Raw genomic sequence first — 17,087 nt, 5'->3', positions numbered from 1 at the left:
ATGATTTTGCCTGCTGTGCCTGACTTCAGGATTGGAGACAGGACCTATATCTTCTTACATGATGTGCAAAGCATCTTTTATTTAAGGGAGGATTTCTCCCTGGCTATTATTTCCAGAGTCCAAGAGGAGAGGAGTGGATTTGTTTCAGAGGATAGTAGTGATGATGAGGCAATGGAAACATCCAGCAATCCAATGGAATGCCTCCAAAGATGCTTTGAGAAAGCTCAAAAATACAAGGAGACACTACCTGATGAAGCCACCTTCCAAGCAATAAGACAAAGCCTAAGACCATCAACAAGTAACAAAGAAGTGGAGGATTGGTTTAACCATTCAGGTCAGGGGTCAACTACATCTGTAGACCTCTGGCAGGAAAACCTCTTTCTGCAGGATGAGAGCTTCATGGTAACTCTCTCTCTCTCTCTCTCTCTCTCTCTCTCTCTCTCTCTCTCTCTCTCTCTCTCTCTTTGTGTCACTTCTGACATGATATGTGCAGTCTTGGATTGCTGACAACGATGACTTCCTTCGGCGGCGGACTCGAGAGTATCGTGGAAGGGATGCGGCCCTAGCGCAGTACCTTTCAAAGCTTTGCGAGTCGCCGATAGTAGTTTTTCACAATTCCATGTCACAAGAGGGTTCAATAGCAACTTACACATTCAAAACACTATCACGCTTCTTGGGTGGACCCGTGTTGCCCAAAAGTGCTGATAAAGTCATTCTTGTGGACAAAGTGTTTGCTAGAGATTGTTTTGGTTACTTCCCATGCTATACAGGTGGTCGGGAAGCATATTACTACTCCTACACAGCAATGGCACTAGCTCTTGGTAGACAAAACCCAGATGAACTTTTAGAGTATGGCAAACATCTCATGATTCGTTACAAGGGTGACGTGCCAAAAAACAAAATTGAACCTTCAAAATCTTGATACATTTCAAGTAGCAATTGTATAAGATCATGTATTACATAAATTTTATACAATGTCATCCACTCAGAGTATCTTTCTCCACTTGTGATTCACATACACCATTGTCTCTCTCCACCTTCGTTGACTTTCACGAGCTCCGAAGTTGTTGTATGCCATTGATCTTTTAACTTTTTGTTGTTGTGAATGTCTGATGGCTTGTGCTGTTGCTGAATTTTCCAAGACTTCTTTTGCCTGCATTCGATGAATGATTCTACGATAGAACCATTCAAATAGTTCTCTCAAACTGTTAGCCTTGATTCGAGAGCCACCATGTCGTGTGTGCCTGAAATAAGCATTTCTCGCCATGTAATGAGACTTTTCCATCCCTTGGGTATTCCATATTGCCAGGTTCCCATACTTTTGTATAAAATATGGTAAATGATTGAAGATGATGTGCTGGATATGAAAACAGATTAGTTAGAATGTTTTACACTCACATATTTGCACATAAGAGAGAATGAAATACACGATAATACCATGTAGTGAGTAATCTGGGTGTCTGTCCATGCTCTCTTGAATGATTTTTTCAGAAGGTTGAGATTCTCCTTGAACTTGTTCATATCACCTTGTGACCAGTCATCTTTGTCGCACATCAAAAATAGGATGTCTATTGATCGCCAAACCTCAGCCTTCGCGTTACGAGTAGTTGGTTCTTGGTCTTTGACTGCAATATGTAGCTTTTTCCAGCTCTGATACTCTACCTTGCTAACATAAGATGTGTTATATATTTTTTCATGTTTTGTTAGCTTCGGATCTCTTGTACCTTGGGGTTTAGATAAAAAACTCCGTGCCTTCACCCCACCTATGGATGGTTTGCATGGGACATCCTTCTCAGCAGTTGATCTCTTTTCATCCCGCTGGATTTTCACATTGCCACCATGAAGCCCCATATCCGACAGTACCATTTCTAAGCACTGCAGGGCTACTTGTCGTTCTGCCGAGTTCTTAATCTTCCAAGCAAACCCGATATATAAGTAGACCAATTTCTTCACAATTCTACAAAGGGCATGCATTGTACAAATGTGGACATTCACAAGTGGTATTTTCAAAACCGGTCGAAAAGCAGGATCCTCAATGTGACGTGTTGGAGCTTTTCTCCACCACTTTGGGTCCATGACCTTTGCAGGCTCCATACAGAACAAACACGGCGACTTTGCCATTGCACCCATTCCACAATTATACATGCACTTTAATGTTTTGAGGTCACCTGCAAGATGCCACTGAACTTGAAAGTCTCCCCTTCCATCTAGATGTAGTACCTCTCCCTGGTTAGTCTATCGATCAATCACCTCCGGAATATTAGTTCGATGGAACACCCAATATAGAATCTCATGATCTTCTTTCTTTACCTGCAACACAAAATAAATGAGACTTAAGTAGATGTGAACATTTGAGCTTACCTGAGAATCTTGCTTACCTCAAATGCACCAAGCCACCATATGTTAGATTCTGATTGAACACTAAAATATAAAGGATTATCACTGGGACACTTTGAGAGGGCTCTATTCATTAAAGTAATAGTAACACGCTCTAGCTTTTTCTCTTTAACAAGCTCACACTCATCCAGTTTTAACACAAAATGTAATACCCCTCGTGACTCTTCAAATGTGATGTTGTAAAACTCCACCATTCTCTTCTGTAATATCCGCAGGTCCATAAAAATATTATTGAACTCATCATATGCCATGTTTGCTCCATGGCCACTGTAAGTTGCTTTAATATGAAAGGGCTGTCCAAGATAGTCTCCCTGTGCCTCGTTAAGCTGAAGCCTCTCTTTCCAAACACTTGAGGCTAATGGTAGAAGTTTGGATTTTATACCCTTTTTAACAAAGATGGATGAGACAGACTTTTGGATAGCCGAATATCCTCTTTTGCTTACACCAATTGAATCAAGTGTGCCTTGTATCTCTTTTGCAGGCACTGAGTTCTCTGAAATAAAGCGGTCCACTACATTTCGTTGTAGGACCTTAAACTTCTTGTCATGTACTATATCTGTTGCCAGGCTTCTACTTATAAGTGGCTTCAATCTCTTTCCTATATTGGCTTTGGGGTCAATGTTTTCCTTGTCAGGATAGATTGAATCTCTACATGAAGACAATGCATAAGTAAATAACAGAAAATTTGCTTCACTAACACTATTTAGGCACATGAAAACAATGCATAACAAGAAAAAACAAAAAGATTACTTAACTAAGACAATGTAGCCAACCAAGAAGCATCACCTTAATGCTCGGATTCTTTTCTTGAGACCTCCTGATGCAACCTGCAATGTTTCAAGATTGCGCAATTTCTTCTTTCGGATACGACCACCCAAGATGGTGTCCTTCATTTGACAACTTCGCACCTTTCCTTTCAGTTCTTGTACCTCTGTTTTATGTTGCAAAATGGTAACCTGATCTGTAGAATGTAAATGTGAAAAGCGAACAATCTCACATTGTTGAGCTTGGAGAATGTCCTTGTAAGTTTCAGCTTCTCTTGTAAGAGATTTACAATAACCCAGAAGGCCCTTTTCTCCATCACCAGCAAAGGTCAATAAGCTTGTAGGATTGACAAATGGTGGAGACGCATTAGTCATTGGATTCTTAGGGTAGAGAGAGCCTCTTGTCCAGATATCTATGTGTTTAGCTCCCTGAGCTCTGAGCATGTCTATGGAAGCGGGAGGTATATGTGTGTTTGTTTTACTACGCTTAATCAATGGTTGGTACTCATTGTCCAAATCAATGTGAAGGTGATATTTGGCTCGTTTCTGGGTAACATTTGTGCCATTTGAGGAGTGCGCCATTAGCCAAATGTGCAGGTTTAATCGAAAGTGAATAGCGGCTGCGCCTTCGTCCCTCCATGTTAGCCTCATTCCCTCCATATTGACGAGGTTCATTCAATGCAACTGAAAAGAGGATTATCCCTCAATCACTACGAACGAATGTTCAGAAGAGTAAGGAATCTACTTAAAGTACACTTTTTGAACTTTTACTATGAAAGACCCAGCTTTATTATTTGCCATTTTTTCTAGAGAGAGAGTGCAAAAAATACATTTTCTTAGAAGGCCCTCCAAATGACCTCCGAAATTCCCTAATGATAGCTTTGGTTCTTTAGCGCCAACAGAAGGACAAAATGAAGTTCCACACTTTGCACAATTATATTTTTTTGATACCGAACATGAGTTGAGCAACAAATTGCATCATGTTTCAAATTTAGATCGTAGTATTCTAGAGTGCTTGCAATTGATGATGCATATAGTAAATCCCTATGAGAATGCTCTACGATCTGCTGCTTCTTTGTCTGTAGATGCTATTGTACCCAATATTAGGATGGTTATTGCGGAGCATCATTGTGATGGCTGGCAATATCTCGCTCCAAGGCGTTCGGAAGTTGCCGCAATTATGCTTGGGCAAGGGGATGATAGAAATATTGGCCATCGCGACATTGTACTAAATTTTCAACACGGGGGCTTGAAAATAATCCCCAGCATGCATCGAGCTTACATGTCCTTATCATATGTTTTATTATTTCCAACTGGAGAGGATGGGTGGCATCTTATCTACAGACTAGCGATGGAAAAAATTTGAGTCAGAAGCAATATTATGGCTTTCGCCTACAAATAAGAGATGATACAATGGAGTGTCTTCTTCGAGGGGGTAGGCTACTACAACAATATGTCGTGGATGCTTATAGTACTATAGAGGATTCAAGACTATTGTGGATGAGAAATAACCAAAGAACACTTCGTGCTGAGGTGTACCAAGGATTGGTTGACATGGTTGAGGCAAGAGATGGCTTAGAGAGGACCAAAGGTCAGAATGCTGGGCGTAGAATTGTTCTCCCTTTGTCTTTTGTTGGAGGTCCAAGATATATGTGCCAACTATTCCAAGATGCAATGGAAAATGTTCGTAGTAGGGGTAAACCCGATCTCTTCATCACATTCACATGTAATCCACGATGGAAGGAAATAGATAATGCCTTACTACCCGGACAAAGTGCTGTTGATTGTCCTGATGTGACTGCACGTGTGTTTTATCAAAAGTTCCAAGATTTGATGCATTTACTTATCAAGCAAGCCGTATTTAGTGAGGTGATTGGACATGTTTCAGTGATAGAGTTTCAAAAACGAGGTCTTCCTCATGCTCATATATTGTGGATACTTGCATCCGAATATAAGCCCATAGATATATTCCACTATGACAAGTTGGTTTGTGCAGAGCTCCCTGATAATAATGTGTTTCCAGAATTATTCGATGTGGTTTCCACTAACATTCTCTGCGTCTACGTCTGTAAATGAAAGTGGATATCCTGTGTATATGAGACGAGATGATGGAAGGTTTGTTCCCTCTAAAAAATTACAATTTAGATCATTGTTGGGTTGTTCCTTATATCCCTCTCTTATCACTAAGATACAAAGCCCATATTAATGTCGAGATCTGCTCAACTGTCACTGCCGTTAAATATCTTTATAAGTATGTCTACAAGGGACATGACAGAGCCACTGTTTTTCTTCAAGATTTTGAAAGGCCTATTGATGAGATCAAGAGTTATCTCAATGAACGTTATGTTTCTGCATCCGAGGCTATGTGGAGAATATTTGGCTTTTACATGCATAATGAAAAACCATCTATTCAACGATTGCAAGTACACCTTCCATTGCAGAATATGGTTACATTTCAAGATGGTGATGATGTATCAGATTTAATGGATAACGAGCAAAATAAAAAAACTACCTTGACAAAATGGTTTGTTGCAAATCAAAACTATCCAGAAGCAAATAGCCTCACATATAATGACTTTCCAAGTGGTTGGGTATGGAATAAAAGTCAAAAGGCATGGTCTTCAAGACAACATGGTATTTCGCATGGAAGAATGTATAATATTGTCCCAACTGCTGGTGAGGTTTATTACCTACGAATGCTACTCACTACTCAATATTTGCAAAGGATGTAAATCTTTTGAAGACTTGCGGATTATGATGGTCGCATTTTTGATACATATAAGGAGGCATGTATAGCTAGAGGATTATTGCAAGACGATGAAGAATGGTCACTTTGCCTCCAAGAGGTATCTTTTTTTCAAAATGGAATGCAATTGAGACAACTCTTTGCAATCATATTAGTGTTTTGTGAGCCACTAGATCTGGCTGCTCTTTGGGACACATTTTGTACCGAATTATGTGAGGACTAATTTTATGCCCCAAGGATGCATATTTCAGATGCAAGTGTACCGTTTGATGTGGCAAAAAATCAAGCTTTGCTTCATATAGAGTGCTTTTTGCAACAACATAGGAAGAGGCTTTGCGATTATATGTTTCCTGCAATAGACTCAACAATGGCATCCTTAAGTGAAATCGGTGCAATGGCTGAAGGGACGATGTTTCATGTTGATGAGCAACGTAATATAGCAGATCGTATGGAGACTTCCTTAAATGAGGATCAGCGAGATGCCTACCACCAAGTGCTGCAAGATGTTGACAAACGTTCAGGGAAGGTATTTTTCTTAGATGGTCCTGGTGGCTCAGGAAAAACTTACCTATACAATGCACTTCTTTCACGATTGCGAGGAAGTTGTAGAACTGCTCTTGCATGTGCATCTTCAGGTATTGCAGCTTTGCTTTTGAGTAATGGAAGAACTACTCATTCTAGGTTTAAGATACCTTTGGATCTTCACTCTGAAGCAACTTGCAATATAAAGGTAAATAGTCAACTTGCAGAACTTCTAAGGAATGCAGCTTTGCTTATATGGGATGAAGATCCCATGACACATCGCTATGCATTTGAAGCAGTGGACAGAACTATAAGAGATATTATGCAGCGAAATACTTTGTTTGGTGGAAAAGTTGTTTTGCTTGGAGGCGATTTTCGACAAATACTACCTGTTGTACCAAAAGGTAGTCGTGCAGACATGGTAAATGCTTCATTTTGTCATTCTCACATATGGAAATGTACGAAGATATTGAGGCTTACCAAAAATATGCGCATACTTGAATGTGGTCAAAATGCTCTTCAACAAAGTTTTTCGCGCTGGGTGCTTGATATTGGCAATGGGGATATGGTTGATCGAGGAGACTTAGATAGAGTCAAAATACCTTCACACATGATGCTTCCAGGAAATAGTTTGGTGGATCTTCTAGGTTTTATATATGAAGATTTGTGTCATGTGCAAGATCATGCAAGTTTTTTCAGAGATCGAGTAATACTTGCACCGCGGAATAAAGAGGTGGATTTAATCAATGATTATGCATTGCAAAGAATGCATGGAGTTTGCAAAGAGTATCTTAGTGCAGATTCAATTTGTATGTCAGAGGAAAACACACGTTTGTAAACAATTAAATATCTGAATAGCCTTACTCTTGGTGGTGGTTTTCCACATCATGCCTTAGTCTTGAAAGAGAATGCTCTTGTCATGTTGCTGTGAAATTTGGATCCAAGACGTGGTTTGTGTAACGGAACCAGATTGATATGCAAGCAATTTCATCATAAGGTAATTGAGAAAGAGATAGTTACAGGATCGAATATTGGAGAGAGAGTTTTTATTTCCAAGGATTGACTTTATTATTGGAAACCATCAGGGGCTTCCATTTCAAATGAAGCGTCGTCAGTTTCTAGGCTTGCTTTTGGGATGACTATCAACAAAGCACAAGGGCAAACACTGGGAATTCTCGGACTATATCTTGCATCATCGATCTTATCTCATGGAAAATTGTATGTTGCAATGTCACGTGTGCGAAGTGCAGCTGACATGAGGATTGTTGTCAATATTGAAAACACTCAATTAGCGGAGTGTTACTACACTCCAAACATTGTATTCAAGGAAGTATTGCAACTAGCGAACTCATAACAATAAGTTCAAATTGACATTGTGGGTCTCAGTTAATGTCCGACACAATTGATGTTAAATTTTATTGATATCTCTTAGATCAAAGAATTGGCCACAAATGGATCCTCGACGCAGTGCATCCTATGTAGTGGGTCATATCACTGAATTCATTCGAGGTATTTATCTTCTTTTTTAATTTAGTGTATTAACTGGACCTATTATTTTCTTGAAAAGATTGGCTTATACATTGACTTACTTTGTTGAAGATCCACCGCAATGGAGGGGAAGAGTTCCTACTATGTTTTTGGTGATCTTATTTGATACAACTCATATTATATTGTAAGAGTTTTATATGGTATATTGGTAGTTTTAAGCTTTTAATGCTCTACATAATTCATGGATGCCATTGCAGAGATCACTGCCATTGAGGATTTATCACTGTAGGTGTTTATGAAATGCTATACTTACATAGAGATATGGCTATTGAAGTTCTTGGATACTACCATGTAGCCTTTTCTTTGGAGCATGAGCATCGTCAGATCCAAGTTAATATTTGGTTTGTGAGTGACGAGAGGCCAGTCTCAATGCACAACAGGTGGGGGTTGCTGGAGACCGCACTACACTATATCAAATGAGGATATTTACTCAAGTTGAAACACCCCCCCGTATCTTGCAAAATGTATACAATATAGATCCTTGGACTTATAGAATCCCTAATGTGGTCTCTCGAAGGCTACACTTTGAATAACTATTTTGTATTAGCTCTGCTACGTTCAAAATATTCAAAGCATCTTTGTGAAGTTGTGAAATTTCAAAGTCTTTTGAATTGCTTTCATTTCTCTCTCTCTCTCTCTCTCTCTCTCTCTCTCTCTCTCTCTCAGGATACACTTTGAATAACTCTTTTGTATTAGCTCTACTATATTCAAAATATTCAAAGCATCTTTGTGAAGTTATGAAATTTCAAAGTTTTTTGAATTGCTTTCATTCCTCTCTCTCTCTCTCTCTCTCTCTCTCTCTCTCTCTCTCTCTCTCTCTCCGTCTCTCTCTCTCTCTTAAATCCTTCACTTAAATTTTACATCTCTACAGTATGATCATTAAAGTTTTCTTTATTCTATTTCATCTCTCTTGCTCTTAAACTTCTAAGTCTCTGCAGTTAGAGTAGATAAAGAATGGCACGATACATCATGGTTTCGTACACCCTGAATGATGTACCTTCTTATATTAGAGGTATGTAAAATCTTATCTTTGATAATTACTTCTACCATGAATGAGAACTTTGTGGTCTTTATTTTGTATATTGATACTTACTTTTACCATGAATGAGAACTTTGTGGTCTTTATTTTGTATATTTACACGTGCGACGTTTTTTTCTAGATCCTCCATTGTGGAGGGGTCCTGCACATGCTGAGGATATTGTTCGTATTATCGAAGATTTTGAGATCCTTCGGTGCGTATAGCTTGAACTTGAATCCATGTGACACTAAATGTGTTGTTACTTTTTATGCTTGAATGGTTGGTTGTTATCTTAATTGCAGGGTTCAATATTATTGTAGACATTCTGTCTTGCATTATATGAAGCACGATATTTTAGAAGTGTTGTAGGTTATTATCATATAGAGTTTGATATAAATGATATGCGAATCATTGTACGAGAGTTAGGTATGCAACGGCCTCTCAATTGCAACTTTTCATACGGTCCCTATGGAGTGAATGAATGGATGTTTAGAATCTATTCTTTGGGTGACTCACCTCGATGCCTCGGTCGCAGTGTTCGACGTATTGGACCTTGGATCTTGAGAGTTCCAAGTAGAGTGTGTCGTAGAGTCAACTTCTTTAGCTGATCGAACACTTTGATCCATTGTCTAAGAATTCTAAGAACCATATTTTTTACTTATTGTTGGCTTATTGAAGTGGGTTTTTATCTACTACATAGGTTAATGTGAGAGAGAGAGAGAGAGAGAGAGAGAGAGAGAGAGAGAGAGAGAGAGAACTTTGCTAATTGCTAATGTAGGTCAACATGGGTCATGATGTATTGGCTATTCTCCCAATACATATAAAGATGATGATCTATTTGAAAGTTAAGGAAGAGTACATTTGTCAAGGAAATGGTACATGGTGTTAGTGGCATCATTGGGTGTATTCATATGCAGATGGGTGGTATGTGAATTGTGGACGCTTAAGCATTTCACTATGCAAAGTGTCACAAATATTGAGCGAAATAAAATTGATGAGAGTCCTACAAGAACTACATATGATTGATATTTATTATGTCAATGTTTGTGGTTGTGATATTCAGTTGCGAAAGATATATCACAATCATAAATCTTATATTCACATGAAGAGTTTCAAGTTTTGAAATTAATTGTGAAGTTTATCAATGGGATATATTGGAGTGATCCTCAACCGTCCAATTATAGAGTAGAATATGTGTCGTTGTTGTAAACAAAAACATTGAGGTTGTTGTAAAGACTTTGACCTTGTGGATCTCTTGACACTTTTTGGCAATGCAGCTTTATTTTGGCATGGCTGTTATATTTTCGTGTTGCGCTTATACTTTTTTTAAGTGTTTAAGTGCACTTTCAACAAGTGGCCATGTTGATCATCTCTCTCTCTCTCTCTCTCTCTCTCTCTCTATAATTTTAAGCTTTCAGTACTAATGTTGCCCTCTTTTCTTGCAGCCAATTAAATGGCCCATGAAATTGTGAATATTTTTCCAAGTGTAAAAAATCTTATTATTGATGCCCTTGAAGAAAGTTTGTTACCTGCTGAATGGGGATGGCAATGGGCATGGGAAGTGATCGAGAAAAACTACACTATTTGGGGGTCATATATAGATGAAGAGTTGGACACGATTTACATCAGGTTGCTTGATCCCTATTTCTTTCCCAATCTTAGACTCATGCTCTTAAAGCAAGAGCTTGGGTTGATTCATCGTTACAAGATTTACTTGAGCTGGGTTCAAAAAATAGATTTAAGAGAAGTTTGTAGAGCTCCAACTCAATATCTTGATCCTGTTGAAATAGCACGACTAAGAGTGTTATGTAGATATATTCCCGAGCCTTTCTGACAATAATGTAAAAACTGATTTTGTTTGGTTTGAAATGTCTCTTTAGTGATGTGCTAATATGTAATCTCTCTCTCTCTCTCTCTCTCTCTCTCTCTCTCTCTCTTTGTGTGTGTGTGTGTGTGAGTGTGCGCGAAAGGGAGAAGAAGAAGAGAAAGATGCGAAAAGGTTAAATGTAACAGGAGTAGTCTAAAGGGGCCAAAGACAACGTGAGACAAAAACTCGCATTTGAACAATGGGTAAATAAGTATTCGTAAGTTATTGGTGATAGTGTTTAAAAAAAAGATTTAAGAGAAGTATGTCAAGCTCCAGCTCAATATCTTGATTTTGTTGAAATAGCACAGTCTTTTTGGTAATGATGTAGAGGGAGAAAAGACAATCTGTATGAAATGTTTGCAAGCATAAGTCAAAACACGACACAAATGCACGATAATATTCTCCCTCCCCCTCTCTCTCCCCCCCTTCTCTCTCTCTCACGCACACACACACACACACCCAACATGGAGTAACCGGGATCGATAGCATATAAACAAATATCATTAATTAATTTAATAATTTGTGTCATAGTAAGAGCGAGCGAGACCCGCCGATAGACAGATCGCACAAGCTAGTGCTCTTGATGCTAGCTTTAAGCCATACAAAGCCTTTTTCAATTTGCACAACTTATATTTTGAATGGGTAGTGGGTGGGCTACATATACCTCCTCTAAGTTCTCTTTGAAATGACCATCTAGAAAATCTGATTTTACATCCATTTGGTGGCAGCTTTGTGCTTTTCTAGTGAGCAATCAGCCTTGTTTTTGGATTTCCCAATCCACTTTGTACCCATGACCTTCTTCTTTGCTGGTTGATCCACTCGCTCCCAAGCGTTGCTCTTCATAATGCTGGCATATTTGAACTGTATTGCTTATTTCAAATTTGTCTCCCATCCCTTGTGAATGCCTCTAAAACCTTCTTTGAAAATCAAGATAAAAATAAAAGACAACAACGAGAAAGCTAGTCTCTGCTGCCGTTTCTGCGTTTCAAGAGATTTCCCTTCAGTGCCTCATGATCTGTGTCAGGCCTTGCACCACGTTCCTTGCTGTTGGGCGCTGTGATGGAGTTTTGGATGTGCACAAGAGGGCCATCTTCATCATCTGAAGCATCTGCTTTTCATTGTTTTCTGCGCCCTCCACTTGGCTGCGCAATGCAGGACTTACCGCGTAGAGAAATCTCTCTGGGAAGAACCCCCTCACCCAGGTTGGCATATCAACGCCCATCTCACTAAAGAGCTCATTTGTTGGCTGCTTCTGAGTTATCAAACACAGCACTACCACTCCATAGCTGTACATGTCTCCCTTCTTTGAATAGACGCAACGCTCAGCACACTCTGTAGTAGCATTACCCACCATGGAAGCACTTTACCATCAAAACACCAGGCATGGCTACATGGACATGTGTACACATACAACATGGACAATCATGATTAGACATACATGCAACCACTACATACACCTACAACGATATGCATATGGCTTGCACACACACCCACACATGCACACTCTCACAGCACCTCTGTTTTCTGAACATGCTCATATGAATTGCCCCCGTTCAAACATAACAGTGTGCATTGTTGTGCGCATGTAGGCTTTTGCAAGATGTCTTGTAAACAAAAACACTTCATTGAACACATGTGTGTCTGTGTGCTCATATGTATGAAGTGATAAGGCCTACCTGGTGCAATGTACCCAATAGAACCCCTGAAAATGGATGCTGTGTAAGAACTGGCGTTGGGGCTGAGAATTTTCGCCAAACCGAAATCCGAAACATGTGCTGTGTAAGCCTTATCAAGCAGGACATTGCTTGGTTTCAAGTCGCAATGTATAACAGGCTCAGGGCACTCATGATGCAAGTACAGTAATGCCTTCCCAATATCCAGTGCTATGTTGAGGATCTTGTTCCATTCCAACTCGAAGCTATTGCCTTCGAATAAAAGCTTTTCGAGGCTCCCATTTGGCATGTATTCCAACACCAACGTTTTCATCTCAAGATTGCAGCAGGTGCTCAAAACAGCTACAAGATTCCTGTGTCTTATTTTGCTTAGGATTTCGCATTCCTTCCGAAAGAAGCCCTCTGCGTCGCCACCGCCAACATCCTGGTTGAACTTCTTCACAGCCACCTCCCGTCCAGTTTTCAATACAGCTTTGTAGACCTTGCTGGTAGCACCGCTTCCCAGAAGGCTTTCCTCATTGAACCCACTTGTGGCCACCTCAAGCTCCTCAGCTGTTACGTGCAATAATACATGTTCTAAGGGATCTAAAACAAAAGCAGGGCACAAAGTTGTTATCAATTAACTGTTTGAAGATGGACTGCAAGTAATATTCAAGGTAAAGGCAAGCATGCAAGGTTACCTTGCAAGAGCAGGCATCTTTCAGCCTTTCCTCGCTGCCATTTATGGTTGAACCATAACAACAAGCACACAATGATAAGTACAGGCCCAACTGTACCAATGATAAGAGCTGCTCTTCTGAATTTGGATTGAAAATCACTGGCCCTCAGGCATGGCAATGCAAGGGGAGGGCCACAAAGCCCTGCATTGTCTGCAAATGATGCAGCTGTTAAGTTTTGTAAAGATGGCATTGTGGGAATGGGACCTGTCAGGTGATTATGAGAGACATTGAAATAGTGCAGTTTTGGTATGGCACTAAGTTGATCAGGTATTTGCCCTGCTAAGTTGTTGGCAGAGATGTCGAGGGAGACCAGATTTTGAAGCTTCCCTAGCGTTCCAGGAATGCTCCCATTTAAACTGTTGTGTGAAAGACTCAAGGCCTGGAGAGAGGTGCACTCAGAAATGCTAGAAGGGATAGCGCCCGACAGCCTGTTGAAAGACAAATCAATGCTCTGAATGAGCTGCAAATTCCGAATCTCATTCGGTATTGCTCCAGTAAGGAAGTTGTGAGACATTTGGAGGCTCAAAGCGAGGGACGGGAGGGTAACCAGGCTTACCGGTATGGACCCTGTAAAATTATTATGCGACAAATCGACATCTTCCAACTTGTGGCAATTTCCAAGACTGTCAGGGATGTTGCCTTGTAGAACATTTTGTCGCAATTTCAAACGTCTCATGGAAGAGAGATGCCCTAAGTCTTTTGGAAGGGGTCCCTGGAAGTAGTTGCTATGGAGATCCAGCTCAAAGAGGGCTGTACATCTGCTTAGTTCACTTGGGATACTCCCCTGGAGTCGGTTTTCATGAAGGTCCAACAATTGGAGGCTAGATAGCAATCCAAAGATACTTGGTATGGGTCCTTGTAGATGATTTTGAGCAATGGAAATACTGACCAATGCCGTGGCATTCATGAATGATATAGGCAAATGGCCGCTGAATTGGTTTGCAGATAAATTCAAGTCGTTGAGATGGGGAAAGTTAGCTATGAAGGGCGGCAATAGGCCAAAGAATGCATTGTAGTTGAGGTGAAGCTTCTGAATCTGAGTGCAGTTGCTCAAGGATGGGGGTAGTGTACCGGAGAGGTTGTTATGTATGAGCACAAGATGCCTCATGGCAGCCAACAATCCTATGTTGTTTGGAATGGCTCCCTCCAGCTGGTTGCCACCAAGGTCAAGTTCGGACAGTTTTGTGAGATTAGCATAACTTTCGGGGATGGATCCGTGTAGGTGATTTGCGTTTGCCAGAAATCTCTGTAGTTGAGGTAGTTTGCCGAGAGAGGAGGGTAGTGAACCTGTCAGTTGGTTTGCTGTCATGTATAGCTCCAGTAGCTTGTTTAACTCGCCAATCTCTTGGGGGATTGAACCTTGCAGATTGTTGAAGTGCAAATACAGGTAGCTAAGGTTGGAGCAGTTGCCAAGAGTTTTGGGTATTTCCCCACTGAAAGTGTTGTTGCGCAAATTGAGGTGTCCACCGGTGGGGCTCCCAGACTGGATGAAATTTGCATATGGAATTCCATCAATGTCCGCCGCTGTGAAGGAGATGGTGCCTATTTCCTGAGGAATCTGACCACTGAAGGAATTGAATGATAGGTCCATGAAAACCATGTGTGTGCAGTTGCTTAGCCTGGAGGGAATTGGGGCGGATAAGCTGTTGTTGTGCAGGTTGAGGACTTGCAGCACTTTCAGTTTGCCAAAAGAGCCTGGCAGGTCCCCTGAGAGGCGATTGGAGAAGAGAGAGAGGTCTCTCAATTGGGTGCAATTGCTGAGTGCTGGAGGTAGTATGCCAGAGAGGTTATTGGAGTAGAGGTGGAGTATAAGAAGCTGTTGTAATTGACCGTATTCTGGCGGGATGGGGCCGCCCAGAGTGGGGATGATGGCGATCTCCATTTGAGAGAGCAGGGAACAATTCGCAAGAGATGGAGGCAGAGTGCCAGTAAAGCTGTTGAACCAGAGCAAGATGTTCCCCAGCTTGGGAAGGTCACCGAGGGTAGGCGGGATGGTGCCGGTGAGGTTGTTCTGGGCAACATTGAGCTCTTGGAGCTGTGAGCAGTTCGAGAGCTGAGGAGGGAGAGACCCATGGAGCCAATTTTGGTCAAGGGTGAGCTCCTCGAGGATAGGGAGGGAGGCGAGAGAGGTGGGCAGGGGGCCGTGGAGGTGGTTCTGGGTGAGGATGAGGACTCGCAGGCGAGGAGGAAGATGAATCGGAATTTCCCCGGTCAGTAGATTGTGGGAGAGGTCGAGATAACGAAGGAAGGTGAGGTTGGAGAGAGCAGGGGAGATGGAGCCTTGCAAGAGCAATCGAGAGAGGCTCAAGCCCAGTACTCGGTGGTGACCGCTGTGATCGCAGGTCACGCCTGCCCAAGTGCAGTAGGATGCATTTGTACGCCAGCTTGCAAGGGCCGCAGCGTCTGCCAGCCCGTTTTTGAAGTCCAGTAGCGCTGCCAGGGAGAGCTCTGCCCCGCTATGGTCAACTCCTGCCGCCACCAGCCGCGCCACCCAAAACCCCACTATAACCACCACTAGCTCACGGCTCATTTTTCTAACACTTTCACCCTTTCCCTTCCCCCTTTTATAGCAACAGAACATAATGTCCCTACGAAATACAGGACCAGGAGGTCTCTCTCTCTCTCTCTCTCTCCAGCGCACGCCTTCACCCTCGCATGCGATGTGCTGTTTTCTGCAGTTGCAGAGAGCAGGCCTCATTTTTTTGACAATTTTCTCCTCTGCTATTCTTGGCTGCTTAGAGGCTCCCCCATAGGCCATTTAAGGAGCATGGACCCATTATTTTTTGGAGAGCCCTAAAAAATGACATCCAGCTTCCCATACCCCCCATATCCCCAAACGTGACTTGCTATAGCCCTTTGCTTTTATTCTATTTCTAGCATCCCTACTCCTTTTACCTCTTATAGCCTATCCAAATGGTATTTCTTTGGATGTAGGGGGTGGTTGAGACACCCCCTATCTAAATTGTAGCAGTCACTGCAGGTTACCCCCAAAATTTGTGGAAGAGGGTGCCATAAAACTACGGAAAGCTATGGGGCATACATTTTCGTTTTTGAGGGCTGTCTACAAACGCTTTTAGATGGTGTTGAAGGAGTACGAGCGGAAGTGCGACACGAGAGAGAGTGCGAGAAGAAGAGCACGACGATATGGTGAACTCGCTCTACTGTAATGTGTAGAGCATAGTGAGTTCTTATTAGGTTTTTACAAAAGAATATGTGTACATACCTGGCGGCCCGCCCACTTACTTGGGCGACCACATTGGGCTTTATACCCCAACAACCTCCCACTTAGTCCAATGTGGTACTTTAAGAGTGAGAGAAGCTACTATACAAGCTAATATACAAGAGATGTAGAGAAGTGATGTACTACCCTACACCTAACTGCTTGCGAAAATGCGCAAAGCTCTCTAAGGGAAGTCCTTTTGTAAGTAGATCAGGAGGATTTTCTGTGGTGTGAACTTTGACAAGCTGAAGTTGCTTATCCTCGAGCATTTCCCTGATGAAATGATACTTCACATCCACATGCTTTGTCTTTGAGTGATAAACTGGATTGCGAGCCAATTGTATAGCACTTTGACTATCACAATATAACACAAGCATCTCTTCTTTGATTCCCAAATCTGTTACTAGTCGATTAAGCCAAATTGATTCTTTGCATGCCTCTGATGCTGCAACATATTCAGCCTCTGTAGTAGACTGAGTAACACAATCTTGTAATCTAGAACGCCATGATACTGCTCCACCAGCCAATGTAAAGACATACCCTGACGTAGACCTTCGGTTGTCTAAGTCACCTGCATAATCTAAGTCTGTAAAACCCTTTACACTTAGCTCC

At 41.4% G+C, this 17,087-nt stretch overlaps 3 protein-coding genes across 3 annotated transcripts in view; 2 read left to right on the top strand and 1 right to left on the bottom strand.

Moving 5' to 3' along the window:
• The window catches only part of LOC147432149 (uncharacterized), a 13,493-nt gene extending 8,256 nt beyond the window's left edge, over positions 1 to 5,237 (top strand). The window contains exons 2-3 of the mRNA XM_086491890.1: positions 4,247 to 4,386; positions 4,506 to 5,237. Coding sequence (XP_086348016.1) covers positions 4,247 to 4,386; positions 4,506 to 5,237 — 872 coding nt within the window. The remainder of the gene's footprint in view (positions 1 to 4,246; positions 4,387 to 4,505) is intronic.
• Positions 5,238 to 6,301: 1,064 nt separating this feature from the next.
• LOC147432148 (uncharacterized) lies at positions 6,302 to 7,267 on the top strand. The gene has a single exon (XM_086491889.1). The coding sequence runs from the start codon at positions 6,302 to 6,304 to the stop codon at positions 7,265 to 7,267; it is 966 nt and encodes a 321-aa protein (XP_086348015.1).
• A 4,079-nt stretch (positions 7,268 to 11,346) lies between these two features.
• On the bottom strand, positions 11,347 to 15,977 carry LOC147432147 (uncharacterized). Its single transcript, XM_086492139.1, has 3 exons — positions 13,217 to 15,977; positions 12,540 to 13,121; positions 11,347 to 12,195 (listed from the first exon to the last, which is right to left on the bottom strand). The coding sequence occupies exons 1-3, from the start codon at positions 15,951 to 15,953 to the stop codon at positions 11,864 to 11,866; spliced, it is 3,651 nt and encodes a 1,216-aa protein (XP_086348265.1). The 5' UTR covers positions 15,954 to 15,977; the 3' UTR covers positions 11,347 to 11,863.
• Positions 15,978 to 17,087: the final 1,110 nt, after the last annotated feature.

The sequence above is a fragment of the Adiantum capillus-veneris genome, chromosome 20 (assembly GCF_014529385.1).
Source record: "Adiantum capillus-veneris isolate H3 chromosome 20, ASM1452938v2, whole genome shotgun sequence".
NCBI lineage: Eukaryota > Viridiplantae > Streptophyta > Polypodiopsida > Polypodiales > Pteridaceae > Adiantum > Adiantum capillus-veneris.
Note: the sequence above shows the minus strand (reverse complement) of the source record. Positions and strands in the feature narration are given on the sequence as shown.

Bases quoted from the DNA above. Each gene is read 5' to 3' on its own strand.
- LOC147432147 (XM_086492139.1), bottom strand. From the start codon at position 15,953: ATGAGGCCTGCTCTCTGCAACTGCAGAAAACAGCACATCGCATGCGAG. The intron at 13,122-13,216 runs GTAACCTTGCAT...CTTTTGTTTTAG, and splicing joins AAGATGCCTGCTCTTGCAAG to ATCCCTTAGAACATGTATTA. The intron at 12,196-12,539 runs GTAGGCCTTATC...ATGCTACTACAG, and splicing joins TATTGGGTACATTGCACCAG to AGTGTGCTGAGCGTTGCGTC.
- LOC147432148 (XM_086491889.1), top strand. From the start codon at position 6,302: ATGGCTGAAGGGACGATGTTTCATGTTGATGAGCAACGTAATATAGCA.